This window comes from Spermophilus citellus (genome assembly GCF_964194105.1).
Source record: "Spermophilus citellus genome assembly, chromosome: 9".
Lineage (NCBI taxonomy): Eukaryota > Metazoa > Chordata > Mammalia > Rodentia > Sciuridae > Spermophilus > Spermophilus citellus.
In genome coordinates, this window is record NC_138191.1 from 15048157 (window position 1) to 15063988 (window position 15832).

At 34.4% G+C, this 15832-nt stretch overlaps 1 protein-coding gene across 1 annotated transcript; it reads left to right on the forward strand.

Moving 5' to 3' along the window:
* Positions 1-10793: 10793 nt before the first annotated feature.
* Positions 10794-11726, forward strand: LOC308655446 (vomeronasal type-1 receptor 90-like; the record flags this gene model as incomplete). Its single annotated transcript, XM_081305572.1, has 1 exon — positions 10794-11726. One exon carries the CDS (start codon positions 10794-10796, stop codon positions 11724-11726), a length of 933 nt encoding a protein of 310 aa, XP_081161698.1.
* Between the last annotated feature and the right edge of the window lie 4106 nt (positions 11727-15832).

Sequence of the window (15832 nt, forward strand, 5' to 3'; positions counted from 1 at the left end):
GATGCTATCCTTCCTCCATTGCATGCTTTTAGTCCCTTTATCAAATATAAGATAGTTGTAACTTTGTGGATTAGTCTCTGTGTCCTCTATTCTATACCATTGGTCCACCCGCCTGTTTTGGTACCAGTACCATGCTGTTTTTGTCACTATTGCTCTGTAATATAGTTTGAAATCTGGTATCGCTATACCGCCTGATTCACACTTCCTGTTTAGAATTGCTTTTGCTATTCTGGGTCTTTTATTTTTTCATATGAATTTCATGATTGCTTTATCTATTTCTACAAGAAATGCCATTGGGATTTTGATTGGCATTGCATTAAACCTATAGAGAACTTTTGGTAATATCGTCATTTTGATGATGTTAGTTCTGCCTATCCATGAACAGGGTATATTTTTCCATCTTCTAAGATCTTCTTCTACTTCTCTCTTTATGGTTCTGTAGTTTTCATTGTATAAATCTTTCACCTCTTTTGTTAGGTTGATTCCCAATTATTTTATTTTTTTTGAGGATATTGTGAATGGAGTGTTTTTCCTCATTTCCGTTTCAGAAGTTTTGTCGCTGATATACAGAAATGCCTTTGATTTATGCGTGTTGATTTTATATCCTGCCACTTTGCTGAATTCATTTCTTAGTTCTAGTAGTTTCTTTGTAGACCCTTTTGGGTCTTCTAGGTATAGAATCATGTCATCTGCAAATAGTGATAATTTAAGTTCTTCTTTTCCTATTTTTATGCCTTTAATTTCTTTCGTCTCTCTAATTGCTCTGGCCAGTGTTTTGAGAACTATATTGAATAGAAGTGGTGATAGAGGGCATCCCTGTCTTGTTCCAGATTTTAGAGGGAATGCCTTTAACTTTTGTCCATTCAGAATGATGCTAGCCTGAGGCTTAGCATAGATAGCTTTTACAATGTCAAGGTAGGTTCCTGTTATCCCTAGTTTTTCTAATGTTTTGAACATAAAGGGATGCTGTACTTTGTCGAATGCTTTCTCTGCATCTATCGAGATGATCATATGGTCTTATCTTTAAGTCTATTGATGTGGTGAATAATATTTATTGATTTCCATATATTGAACCATCCTTGCATCCCAGGGATGAATCCTACTTGATCATGGTGCACAATTTTTTTTGATGTGTTTTTGTATTCGATTCGCCAGAATTTTATTGAGGATTTTTGCATCTAGGTTCATTAGAGATATTGGTCTGTAGATGACAACGAAATAAAAATCTTTCATGATAAACAAAAGTTAAAAGAATTTGCAGCCAGAAAACCAGCATTGCAAAGCATTTTGAGCAAAACACTACACGAGGAAGAAATGAAAAACAATAACCAAAACCATCAGTAGGAAGTGCCTTGGTAAAGACAGAGGGCGAGGGGAAAGATAATCATGGAGAAACAAACTAAATTTTTTTAAAAAAGGATAAATAATCAAACATGGATGGAAGTACAAACCATATATCAATAGTAACTCTGAATATTAATGGCTTAAACTCTCCAATAAAGCGACATAGGCTGGTATCATGCATTAAAAAAACAAATCCAACAATATGCTGCCTCCAGGAGACACATCTGATTGGAAAAGACATACACAGGCTGACGGTGAAAGGATGGGAAAAAATATACCATGCACACGGTCCTCGTAAGCAAGCAGGGGTGGCCATCCTCATATCGAATAAAATCAACTTCAAGACTAAGTTAATCAAAAGGGATAAAGAAGGACATTATATACTGTTAAAAGGAACCATTCACCAACAAGACATAACAATTATCAATATTTATGCACCAAATAATGGTGCTGCGACATTCATAAAACAAACTCTCCTCAAGTTCAAGAATCAAATAGACCACACCACAATAATTATGGGTGACTTCAACACACCTCTCTCACCATTGGACAGATCCTCCAAACAAAAGTTGAATAAAGAAACTATAGAACTCAATATCACAATCAATAACCTAGACTTAACTGACATATATAGAATATATCAACCATCATCAAATGGATATACTTTTTTCTCAGCAGCACATGGATCCTTCTCAAAAATAGACCATATATTATGCCATAGGGCAACCCTCAGTAAATATAAAGGGGTGGAGATAATACCATGCATTTTATCTGATCATAATGGAATGAAACTGGAAATCAATGATAAAAGAAGGAAGGAAAAATCCTACATCACATGGAAAATGAACAATATGTTACTGAATGATCAATGGGTTACAGAAGACATAAAGGAGGAAATCAAAAAATTCTTAGAGATAAATGAAAATACAGACACAACATATCGGAATCTATGAGACACAATGAAAGCAGTTTTAAGAGGAAAATTAATCGCCTGGTGGTCATTCCTCAAAAAAAGAAAAAACCAACAAATAAATGAGCTCACACTTCATCTCAAAGCCCTAGAAAAGGAAGAGCAAAACAACAGCAAATGTACAGAAGGCAAGAAATAATTAAAATCAGAGCGGAAATCAATGAAATTGAAACAAAAGAAACTATTGAAAAAATTAACAAAACTAAAAGTTAGTTCTTTGAAAAAATAAATAAGATTGACAGACCTTTAGCCATGCTAACGAAGAGAAGAAGAGAGAGAACTCAAATTACTAACATACGGGATGAAAAAGGCAATATCACAACAGATGCTACAGAAATACAGAAGACAATTAGAAATTATTTTGAAAACCTATATTCCAATAAAATAGAAGATAGTGAAGACATCGATAAATTTCTTAAGTCATATGATTTGCCCAGACTGAGTCAGGAGGATACACACAATTTGAACAGACCAATATCAATGGATGAAATTGAAGAAGCCATCAAAAGACTACCAACCAAGAAAAGCCCAGGACCGGATGGGTATACAGCGGAGTTTTACAAAACCTTTAAAGAAGAATTAATACCAATACTTTTCAAGTTATTTCAGGAAATAGAACAAGAGGGAGCTCTTCCAAATTCATTCTATGAGGCCAACATCACCCTGATTCCGAAACCATATCAATTTCTATAGCAACTCAATTCACAATAGTTAAACTATAGAACCAGTCTAGATGTCCTTTACCAGATGACTTGATAAAGAAAATGTGGCTTATATACCTAAGGGAATATTACTCCACCTTAACAAATAATGAAATTATTGCATTTGCTGGTATATGGATGAAACTGGAGGACAAAATGCTAAATAAAATAAGCCATTCCCTAAACACCAAAGGCCAAATGTTTTCTCTGATAAATGTATGATGATTCATAATGGGAGGAGTAGGGAAGAATGAAGAACTTTGGATTGTGCAGAGGCAAGTTAGAGGAAAGATGGGGCTGAGGAGATGGGAAGCTCAGTAGAATGAGACAGACCTTATTATCCTTTGTACATATACGTTTACACTACTGGTGTGACTCTGCAACATGAGCAGCCAGAGGAAAGAGAAGTTGTGTTCCATTTGTGTACAATTTTTCAAAATGCATTCTACTGTCATCTATAACTAAATACAACGAATTTTAAATAAATTAAATGGTTAAAAGTATATAAAAAATCAAATTTCCCTCTCATGTGGCTTTGGATAAATTATGCTTTGGCATTTTTTGTAACTGTCTTAAGCAATTTTTAAACTTCCCTGGGCCCATTCATGTGGAAGTTTAGCCTATAGCGGTGCAGTGTTCATTGAATATATCTGCAATTGGTTTATTTTAATTTTCTAGTAATCTAGAAATAACTATTTTTTCATTTGTTATCATACCTGTATTGCCCCTTCATGTATTGACAAAGAACTATCTTCTGATTGCAACATCTAGAACATAACTAGGTCTGCTAGTAATGATTGTACATTCTTTTCACTTCAAGTCGCAGGGCTTTGTTTGGTCTCTAATTCTTTATATAACTTCATATAAAGTACACAGGATACTGTTTCTAATTTTGCATCATTATCTCAGAGAAAATACAGGGCTCCCATCTAGCTCCATTAGTGAGGAAGGGGACTGATCATTCAGATTCTTTGAGCAAACTCCTAGGTTGTGCTCTGCCTCAGCTCTGCTATGTTCAATCTGCCTGTTATCTCCTCAACCTGTGACCTCAGCTCTATGTCTGCATTTTTTATTATCCATTTTTTAGATTGATTTTATATTTTACTCACAGCTCGAAACAAAGAAATACAAGTTTTGAAATGACGGTGTACAGAACTGACTCTACTTAGAAACCAGGTGCTCTATATAAGAACAAACTGGGGAAGTGGGGTCCATTAGAACTGTATCAAGGTGACTCTCAGAGCCACTGGAAAACCATAGATGGTGCCAGGAATTCCTCATGAAAATAAAGAGATCATAAACTGTGGAAGGGATGTGGACTAATTTAATCTTAGGATCAAAATGAAAGTAACTGGAATTGTCAACCTGATTAGGACACGATCTCAATCAAGATCCCTCTCCAGATGCATCCAAGGAACTTAGAAAAAAACTTTGGAGCTCAGCTCTCCCAGGATTGCTGTTATCCACCAGAGAAGAAAGTAAAATTAAGAAACAGGGGACATGTTCCACTGGGGAAACCGCAGTTCTGAGTTCTCCAGTGGAATCTCTTCATCTTTCTACAGATATTAAAATGACAGGCCTGCAGAGGGAGGATTTCAAAACGTCTTCTCCTTAACACTTACAACTCTTTGGCTCTTCTCAGCTATATGGAGTCCTCCCCTGCGTCAGCCATCTGAGTAAGTGTCTCTATTTTTTTCTAAATGTTGATGGACCTTTATTTTTTTTATTCATTTATTTATATGCAGTGCTGAGAATTGAATCCAGTGCCTCATACATGCTAGGCAAGTACCCTACCACTGAACCACAATCCCAGCCCCAGTACCTCTGTTTTCTCAGATGCAGAATTAGTGTTTCAAGGGTCATAGAAAGACTATGTAAGAAAGGAATTTGAGCCTATTAGTGAGGTTTCCAGAAGCTGCAGAAGAGATATCAGCTCCAACACTCTAACACAGCAAGGAGGAATGTGTTCTGTTTGGTGTAATGAGGATATTTTCTTCTAAGAATGTTTGTTTGTCTAATTTAGATCCTCCTGAAGTTAGTCTATTTTTCAGAGGGACTATCAATTAATCTTAGTTTTTTATTTATTTTTGATTTAATGACTTCCAGTGAAAAAACTTACATATGGTTTCAATTTTAGAGACTTTATACTAATCACTTATTTGTGTATATATATTATCAAAAAAGACATGTTTTAATTGAACATTCGTATTACTTATAATTTTGCTTCTATCATCTTGACAGATCAAATAGATCTCTCATTGATATAAGTGACTTTCATAGTTTGAAGAACTAAGTTTTGAAACCTTTATAAGAAAATGAGGGCCTATGTTTAGGATCGAATTTCATTGAGGGAAAACTCACACTAGTATAAAATATCTACTTGAATTTTCTTATGAAGTTTTGCATTCAATACAATTTAACAAATTAAAATTTTCCTGATCCTGTATTCTATCAGTTAGGAAATGCCACATGAGAGGACTATGATAACAAGATTTTAAATTCATTAAACATTTAAAAAATCAAATGAATATGCTGGTAGTTTCCCTTTCCTGGCTCCAAAACACCCAGGAATATAATTCACAATAGTTTGGAGAAAATATATATATATGTGTCTATGTGTCTGTGTGTATATGTATGTATGTGTGTGTGTTTGTGTGTGTGTGTGTGTGTATATATGTGTGTGTGTGTGTGTGTATATATGTGTGTGTGTGTGTATATATATATATATATATATATATATATATATATATATATATTTCAATTTCTGCACTATTGAAAATGTTTGAATTTGATTTTGTTTAGAGGAACTTTTAGGTCACTTAAATCCCATCCTACCCTGGTAGCAGTACCTAACTTTCAGATTTTTTTCCTAAACTCAATTTTTTATGTTTTTAGCATGGATAGAAAAATGTGTATCTATCTCATTTTCTTGTCACTAAGGCACAAAGATCAAGAAGAGAAAGGAAAGCCAAAGCTTTTGATCTGGAAAGCAGGATTGAAAACTCCCATCACTACATCAATCAGGGAGAAGGACTCTTCTGCAGGACTTCTGATTTTTTTTCCCAGTAATGTTACCTTAGGATCTGTGAAGAAGCACCTCTGGGGCTTCCTGTTTATTTACTTTAAAAATACACTTTGTCTTATAGTGGCTTTTATCTGCAGAAATTTTAAATATTGGTAATATAAATATCATAGCTGTAAGTGTGAACCCTGAGTTTTACAACCCCGACAATTTTCAAAAGCAACTGATAATTCTCACCTCTATTTCTCACAAATAGCTGCAAATCATTTGCCAACATATTGCACAGGCTTTTTCTAATCATATTGCTGGGTTTGTGAACTTTACAACAGATGTGCCCATAGGACTAACATCTGCTGGGTGATGTTTTTTGCATTCCCTGAGATGCCTGTCATCTTGCCCTAGTGCTTTTCATAGACTTCCTGTATAAGTAGTGCCACAATGTAGAAAGTTCTGCCTACATTTACCTCAGTCCCAAACCCACTTGCTTGAAGTAAAACTAATCTCACCTGCCTCATCCCTTTTGCCCAATTTTACCTTAAGTGAATAGTAGATGTGGATGGGGGAGGATTGGCAACAGTGGTGAAGCTGTACTCTGTGGTAATGATGATCCAAAGCATGTGGGTCTGCACATGCATAGCTAAGTGCTGAGTAAGTAATAGGATTCTTTTGTCATCTCATCCCTAAGAGAGAGGCAGGAAGATGCTCACACTGCAGATGAGAGAACAGATGTGTGCTCCCTTCACTCCTTCACCCTGGAATCTGCACACCCAGAAGGTCCCAAGAGCCCCAAAGTTGCAGTGGAATCTGCAGAGGGTCATCCTCCTCCTTTAATTCTTCTACTTCTGTCCTGATCTTTAGATCATGTCCATTGGCTAGGAGTTCTCACTAGTTTGGGGGTAGCTGTATGATGATGCATGTATCGTAAGCCACCCATGATTTTGGTGATTGCAGGTTTGCACACTCTCTAACATGACAGCTTTCTTGATCTAGATAGTAAAGAAAATCTTAACCATGAGGGCCCCCCAGTCTTCAATATCACCTCTAACAAATGAAAGTTCTGAGGTTTTTAGACATTTCTTTTTTCTATGTGTGATCTCTTTTTCTCATCTACTCATTTAGCCTTTCCTTTCTCTTACCAGATGTGGATTCTACAAATGTGACCTATTTCAGAAATTCATGTTAGATTCACTGTGATTTGCACATACTTACATACTGGATGTCAAGACAGGGCATCCTGATTTCTCCAGTGCATAAAGCACAATATTAACACCTGTTAAAAGAGGGTATCCAGTTACCACGCTGTCAGCATCACTCCTAAAACCATTATTTGAGGACTGTTTTTCAGATAACCCCACTGATGTCAGAAAGATTATGCTGTGTCCCGTGATCTCCTAGACTGCGCTGTTCCAGGCATGAGTGTGGTGAATCACAGGAGGAAAGTTGTGCTGAAAGATTTCTGTTAGCTTCTCCCTAAGAATGGTCCCCATTCCTCAGGATGCTTTCTAACAACAAGGTAAGTCAGCATGGACATCACTATAGAACTTTTGTTACAATACCACTATGATATATTTATATAATTTTAATCATACATATATTTCATATGCATTTACGAATATGATTTTGGTTCAAAACTGGAGATATCAGGATAATTAGAAAAGTACTTTTCTGGGGTTTCTCTGGGAACTACATGGAGATAGAATAGTTGTGCTTAGGATCACATCAAATTGAGTCCCTTTCTTTCATGCATATATTAGGAAACAGTCTAAATTTTTCCTGTTACTAATACAGAAATTCACTTTCAGAAAACAATTTTTCACTGGTTTAAAGGCAACGAACCAAAAAAAATCCATACATTCTGGAGTGTTATTGTAAATGCATGGCTCTGTTCACACCTGGTTTTAATTACTGCTGTTTGCAGGCCTGCAGATTCCTCAGTCACACTGAACTTAATGTCATCCAATGGCTTTAGACACAGGTGATTCAAAAGTTTTAATCAATCAGTATTTTAATGCTTGTTTTTATAAGGCTCAAATGTTTAAAATGAATTAAAGCAGATCCTGTATGTCACAGAAATGATATGATAGAAAGGAATTTTGTTTTTATAATACAATTTTTTTCCTATTGAGGGAAGAAATTTCAAGACACTTTTTTTGTTACTAGAGATTGTACCCAGGATTAGGGTTAATAACTCAGCAACATACCCAATCCTTTCTACTTTTTATTTTGAGTTAGGCTCTCACTAAGTGACTGGGGGCCCTGGTAATTTATTGAGGCTGATTTTTAATTTGGTATCCTCCTGTCTCAGACTCCTGTGAGTGGCCTAAAACAATTTTTAAAAGTTATTTAAATGTGAATCTATTTGTATATATAGTGTAAAATACCCATAAATATTTGATTTGTGTAAAATAATTGATAAGAATAGGCATATGATATTTACATGTATGCTGATGTTACAAAATAAGAGAACCCAGTAATAATGATCAAATGTAATCCATAAAAGCTTGGATACATATGGAAATTTGATGTATATCTTTCTAATCTTTTTATCCTGGAATTATAATGGAAAACAACTACAAAACATTAAATGAGTGAATGGATCAAATTTTGTCAATTTTCCTGATCATTGCTTGGGGAAAAATTGTCCTTTGCTCATGGTGGTAGACAGTTTTCATTTTCCACAAATATTGCACATTGGTACTCATACATTGAACGTGAAAATTTCATCATACAGAAACAGAAGAGAAAAGTGTCCTCTATCTCTTATTAGAAATAGAATGAGATAGATGGTGGACAAGGAATGCCAAAAAAAGTTAAGAGTGAAAAGTAACTCAGGATTTAAAGTACAATAGGGTGGTTGCCATCAATGATAATTATTTATAAAATTCAAAATAACCAGAAAAGAGTTTACAGGTTTCCAACATAAAAATGAGAACGTTAAAAAAAATGGAAATTGACCTGATTTGATCACAACACAATGTTTACACGTGTTGGATTATAATTCTGGATCCCAGATCCAAGTAAATTATTAGATTCCAATTAAAATAAACAAAAATCAACATTTAATGTTTTAACCAAATATCTACATAAACTCAAGTTTTTACATGGTATTCCATATTCATGAGTAATTAGCTTTTCTTAGTTTCTCTTGGTATCTTTTTTCCTATTTATTTGTTTATTTATTTATTATTTATTTTGGTACTGGGTATTGGACTCAGGGAAACTCAAATACTGAACCACACCTCCAGCCTTATTTTGTATTTTATTTAGAGAAAGGATCACACTCAGTTACTTAGCACCTCACTTTTTTTTCTAAGGCTGGCTTTGAACTTGCAATTCTCCTCTTTCAGTCTCCAGAGTCACTGGGATTAGAGTCTTGCACCACTGCACCCAGCCTTAGTATCTTGACTGATAGATTTACATGTTGTAAAGAGCCATGAAACCATTTATCCTTACATGCAGGATTTTCTGATGTCATTTATTTTTAATATATGGCTGGAAATGATTTTAAAGACATACTTACTATTTCAGGCACTTGAATTAAAGCACAACATGTCTGTATAGGAAATATCACATTAGTAGTTTAACATCAATTTTTATATATCAAATTTATTTTTGGGCCTCTGAACTGAAAAGTTGCTTGCTTCCTGGAAGGGACAGTAAGAATCTTTTGAAGACTCATCTTTCAGGCATGAGTAAAATTATTTTTTAATAAATATCTTACAATTGAACTGAGTATGTATTTTTATCCGTGACATTAATTATCACCCTGATTTCAGATGACTGAGTAGAAAATATTAAAATATGTTCTTACTAGTATTTGAAACTGGACTTGGATCACTTAGGATAGCTATTCTGGTGATTATAATAACATGCATATAAGATAGATGGCTACACTGTGGATTCAAACACAGTCCTAAAATACAACCGAAAATCTTAGTTCAGATAGTGATAACATGCTCCAAAATTATAAAACATTTTGAGGCAGCAACAGAAGTAGTTGTTAGAATAACTGAATTAAGTTTTCCATGTAACATGCATGAGAAACTGCAGAATTAAAAAATACTGGCCAATATTTTGCAAGGTCGTTATATGTCAGAAACACTTCATATTTGGAACTTCATCTTCTGCACAAATAACAGCTCTAGAATTAAGGTAATATTACTCCCAAATTTTGTAGATGAGATGATCAGTGTTTAGTATCAAAGACTGCTTAAGATTATACTTGAAAGTAATGGAAGATCTCAGGTGAAAATTCAAACCATGTGTTAGAGTATGTAATTCTTAATATTGACTCAGTTGATATATTGAAGATATTAGGTCTGGTAATAAGACAAAATAAAGATGACGCTGAAATAATATACCCATGTATAAAACCAAAAAATTGTAGAACTTTCAAGGTGTACTTAAAGCTTAACTAAGAAGAGAAAGATAAAAACCAAGTCAGGATCTATACCAGAAAACCTCAAGATGAGATTATAATCTAAAATTATTTTCAATAGCACATGGTAATTCTGAATGGATAAAAAAGTTGATACACAGTTGGAGCCACACTATTGTTGCATAATTCAGGAAAATGATACCTGAAGAGTATCGGAGAGACTTGAATGCTGAAGTGAGAAAGGTGTGTTGGGGTGAATCCACACATTTTCTGATGGTAATAGAACAGGGTGAGATTCAAGGGGTGATAGTGTTTGGAATTAAGACTTTTTCTTCATTTTCTCCTTAGATATATACTACATGATTCTTTCCCCAAAAGATGGAAAAGAACTACCAACTATATAATTATGTTGGTATAAGAAGTGCATTTTTCTCTGAAGTTGGCCTTGGGATCTCAGGCAACACCATTCTTCTTCTCTTCCACATCTTCACATTTCTTCTCCAGCACAGGCTTAAGCCTATCGACCTGATCATTGGTCTCTTGGCCCTAATCCACCTGGGGATGATGATAATTGTGGTGTACACAGCTACAAATATTTTTGTGTCTCAGGACTTTTGGGATGACATCAAATGTAAATCCATAATCTACTGGCACAGGTTTTTCAGGGGCTTTTCTATTTGTGCCACCTGCCTACTTAGTGTCCTCCAGGCCATCACCCTCAGCCCCAGAAGCTCCTGCTTGGCAAAGTTTAAACATAAATCCCCACAGCAGACCCTGTGTTTTCTTGTTTTCTTGTGGGCCTCCTACATGTCCTTGAATACTCACTTCTCATTGTCTTCTACTGCCACTCCAAATGTGACCTCAAATGTCATTGTGTTTATTACTGAACCCTGCAAAATTGTACAAATGAGTTATTTCCTCAGGCATTTATTTTCTGTATTTGGTATATTCCGGGATGTCTTTCTTATAGGACTTATGGCTCTCTCAAGTGGATACATGGTGGTTCTCTTGTGCAGGCACAAGAGGCACTTTCAGCACCTTCACAACACCAGCCTTTCTCTAAAAGCATCCCCTGTACAGAGGGCCACCTGGACCATCCTATTGCTTATGAGCTTCTTTGGGCTCATGTACTGTTTGGACAGCTTCTTCTCCTCCTCAAGAACTATGTGGAGCAATGATCCTGTCTGTTATTATATCCATTTGATGGTGGCCAATGGCTATGCCACAACATGCCCTTGGCTGCTAATCTGTACTGAAAAACGAATTATTAACATCTGGAAATCTTTCTTGGTGAAGATAGAATACATTTAAGTTTCCCTAATCTTCCAATACACTGGCTTTTGAACAATAAATCACAGCATAGAATATATGCTCTCTGGATTAAGAGTCTATGGACATATGCATGTTGGGTTAAATCTCTTACTTTGAGATATGTGAATAACAAATATAGAAATGTCAATGTTTTACCTTTTTTAAATAGCACAAGGGCCCAACTTATTTGCTTGGTGTAAGCAAGAAATTCTTAGGAGTCTCACCGTCATGATCTGAGTTATCTATTATAAACACATTAAGAGTGTTTATCACTTTTTAATAAGTGCTTAAATGAGCTGTATTGTTCCTAACAAAAATGTCAATAATTTGTGCCAAGAATTAATGCCTTTTCTATTAACTTTTATTTTATTGTCTTTTAAAAAGAATTGAATGTAAGGATTCAAATTATCATATGTACACCAGAGCTCAGAGTAGCATTATTAATGACAAACCCTGGTGGAAACATCAATGCCCCAAATCATAGGAATGTATAAGTAAAACATGGCCTGGACATACTATGGAATATAATTTAGCCTGGAACAAAAAAAATGCCTGAGATAGTAATTAGTGAACTTTGAAAACATTATTGCAAGTGACCTATCAGTCACAAATTATCCAATGCTGTAATATTTTAATATAGAAAGTAAAACTGAGAGTATAAACCTATATAGACAGAAAATAGAATGATAGTTACCAGGGTCTGAGAAAGTGAGTCAGTGGGGTGTTCTAATTGGACAGCAACACAATAGTTTGAGAAGAAAAAGTGCTAGAGATGGATTATAAATGTTTTCACAACAGTATGAATGTGCTTGCTGAGTCTGACCTGCACTTTTAGAGAGCATCACAAAGTTCAATCACAAGAATGGGTCCCAAATTGAAATGGGTGGCACCTCAAATATGTATAATATGTCATACAACTTATTGCCATGAATATTTAAAACAACAAATAAAACAAAGCTTTTGGAATAAAAAAATGAAAGGATCAAAATGGTAAATTTTCTGTCATGTGCACTTTACCATAACAAAAGTTGCCCAATGACCTTTTTTATATTAAGTGAAATATACCCATTACAGAAGGACAGACACCACATGTTCTCATTCATTAGTAGGAAATAATAAGTAGTTCTAGTAGAACAGAATGGAATGATGGTCACCAGAAAATGGGAGAGCAGAGAGAGGACAAGTGGAAAGAGTTCATGGAGGGGTATAAAAACAGAATGGAGAAATCACTTTGTGTCAATAACTTTGGCACAGTAGGGGGACTATTGGTTAAAACAACTTAAAATGTGCAACTTAAAATTAAATTGAAAAACTTAGAATTAAATTAAAATTTAAAAAAAACAGCTGAAGAGATTAAAATACTTATTACTATGGTCTGATTTTACAACTTATATACATGTACTGAGTTATTATAATGTACCCTGAAAATTTCATATATAAAAATATACCCTTAAAGAGAGTTTCTATTCCATATAGTTCTTGAAATTCTAGACAGAGAAATTAGATAGACAGAAGAAATTAAAGAAATACAAATAGGAAAAGAAGAAACCAAACTACCATTATTTACCAATAACAAGATTCTATTCTAAGAGGATCCAAACAAATCCACCAGAAAATTTCTAGACTTAATAAATAAATTCAGCAAGTAGCAGAATATAAAATGAATACCCATTAACCAAGTGCATATCTACACATCAGTGATAAATCCTCTGAAAGAGAAATGAGGAAAAGTATCCCATTCACAAGAGCCTCAAAAAAAAAAAAAAGTATCCTATGCTCTTGGATAAGCTAAATCAAAATTGTCAAAATGCCCATACAACTCAAAGTGTTATACAGATTCCATGTAATTCCAATTAAAATCCAAACATTATTTCTTATAAAAATACAAAAAGCAATCATGAAATTCATTTGGAAAAGTAAGAGACCCAGAATAGACAAAGCAATTCTTAAGAAGAAGAGTGAAACAAGGGGCATCACAATACATAACTTAATCTATACTGCAAAGGTATAGTAACAAAAAAAGCATGGTATTTTCACCAAAATATACATGTGGATCAATGGCACAGAATAGAAGACAGAGAGACAAACTTAGATAAATACAGGTATTACATATTTGACAAAGTGACAAAGAACATACATTGGCAAAAAGATCGCCTCTTCAACAAATGTGTTGGGATTATGGAAATCCATAGGAGCAAAATAAAATTAAACGCCTATCTCTCATCATGTACAATGCATAACAAAGTTTATCAATGACCTAGTAAATAGACCAGTGACCCTACACATAATAGGAAAAAAAGTAGTCCCAAATCATTTTCATGTCAAGTTAGGCTTGACTTTCTTAACAAGACTCCTAAAGAGCAAGGAATAAAGTTAAGAATCAATAAATGGGATGGATTTAAACTATAAAGTTTCCTCTCAGAAAAAGAGAAAAAATAAATAAGGTGAAGAGACAGCTTACATTTTGGGAGCAAATTTGTGCCACAGGCATGTCAGATAGAGCACCAATAGATAAAGAACATAAAAATCTTAACACCAAATAACAAACAACTCAATCAATAAATGTGATAAGGGGCTGAACAGACACTTCTTATAAGAAGATACACAATTTATCAACACATATATGAAAAATTTTCAACATCCCTATCAATTAGAAAAATGCTAACCAAAAGTACTTCAGTCAGAATGGCAGCTATTATGAATAAAAACAAGGACTGGGGTTGTGGCTCAGTGGTAGAGAGCTTGTCTAGCATGTTCAAGGCACTGAGTTTGGTTCTCAGCAGCACATATAAATAAGTAAATAAAATAAAGGTCTATGAGCAACTAATAAAAATATTTAAAAAGAATAAAAACAACAAGTGTTGGCAAGAATATTTGCAAAAATGAATATTCAAACATTGCAGTTCGGTGGGACTGCAAATTGGTGCAGCTAATATGGAAAGCAGTATGTAGATTCCATGGAAAACTGGGAAAGAAACTACCATTTGACCCTGCTATCTCACTCTTTGGTCTATACCTAAAGGGCTTAAAAACTTTATACTATAGGAACATAGCCACATCAATATTTAAAAAATTACAATTTACAATAGATAAATTGTGAGACTAACTTAGTACATGAATGGATATACACAATGGAATATTATTTAGCATTAAAAGAGAATAAAATTATGGCATTTGCAGGTAAATGAATGGAGAATATAATGCTAAGTGAATTAAGCCAATCCCAAATAAGCAAATGCTGGATGTTTTCTATGATATAAGGATGCTGATTTATAATGAGGATGGTGGGGAACATAGGAGAAATAGACAAACTTTAGATAGAACAAAGGAGAGGAATGGTAAGATGGGGGGGAGTGTGGCAGGTAAAATGGTAAAATGATATGGACATACCCTAGGAAGAGCAAAACAACAGCAAATGTAGCACAAGGCAAGAAATAATTAAAATCAGAGTGGGAATCAATGAAATTGAAACAAAAGAAACTATTGAAAAAATTTACAAAACGAAAAGTTGGTTCTTCAAAAAATAAATAAGATCAACAGACACTTAGCCATGCTAATGAAGAAAAGAAGAGAGAGAACTCAAATTATTAACATATGGGATGAAAAAGGCAATATCACAACAGACACTACAGAAACACAGAAGACAATTAGAAACTATTTTGAAACTCTATATTCTAATAAAAGAGAAGATAGTGAAGACATCAATAAATTTCTTAAGTCATACGATTTGCCCAGATTGAGTCAGGAGGATACACACAATTTAAACAGACCAATATCAATGGAGAAAATAGAAGAAGCCATCAAAAGACTACCAACCAAGAAAAGCCCAGGACTGGATGGGTATACAGTGGAGTTTTACAAAACCTTTAAAGAAGAACTAATACCAATACTTTTCAAGTTATTTCAGGAAATAGAAAAAGAGGGAGCTCTTCCAAATTCATTCTATGAGGCCAACATCACCCTGATTATGAAACCAGACAAAGACATTTCAAAGAAAGAAAACTACAGACCAATATCTCTAATGAACATAGATGCAAAAATCCTCAATAAAATTCTGGCGAATCGGATACAAAAACATATCAAAAAAAATTGTGAACCATGATCAA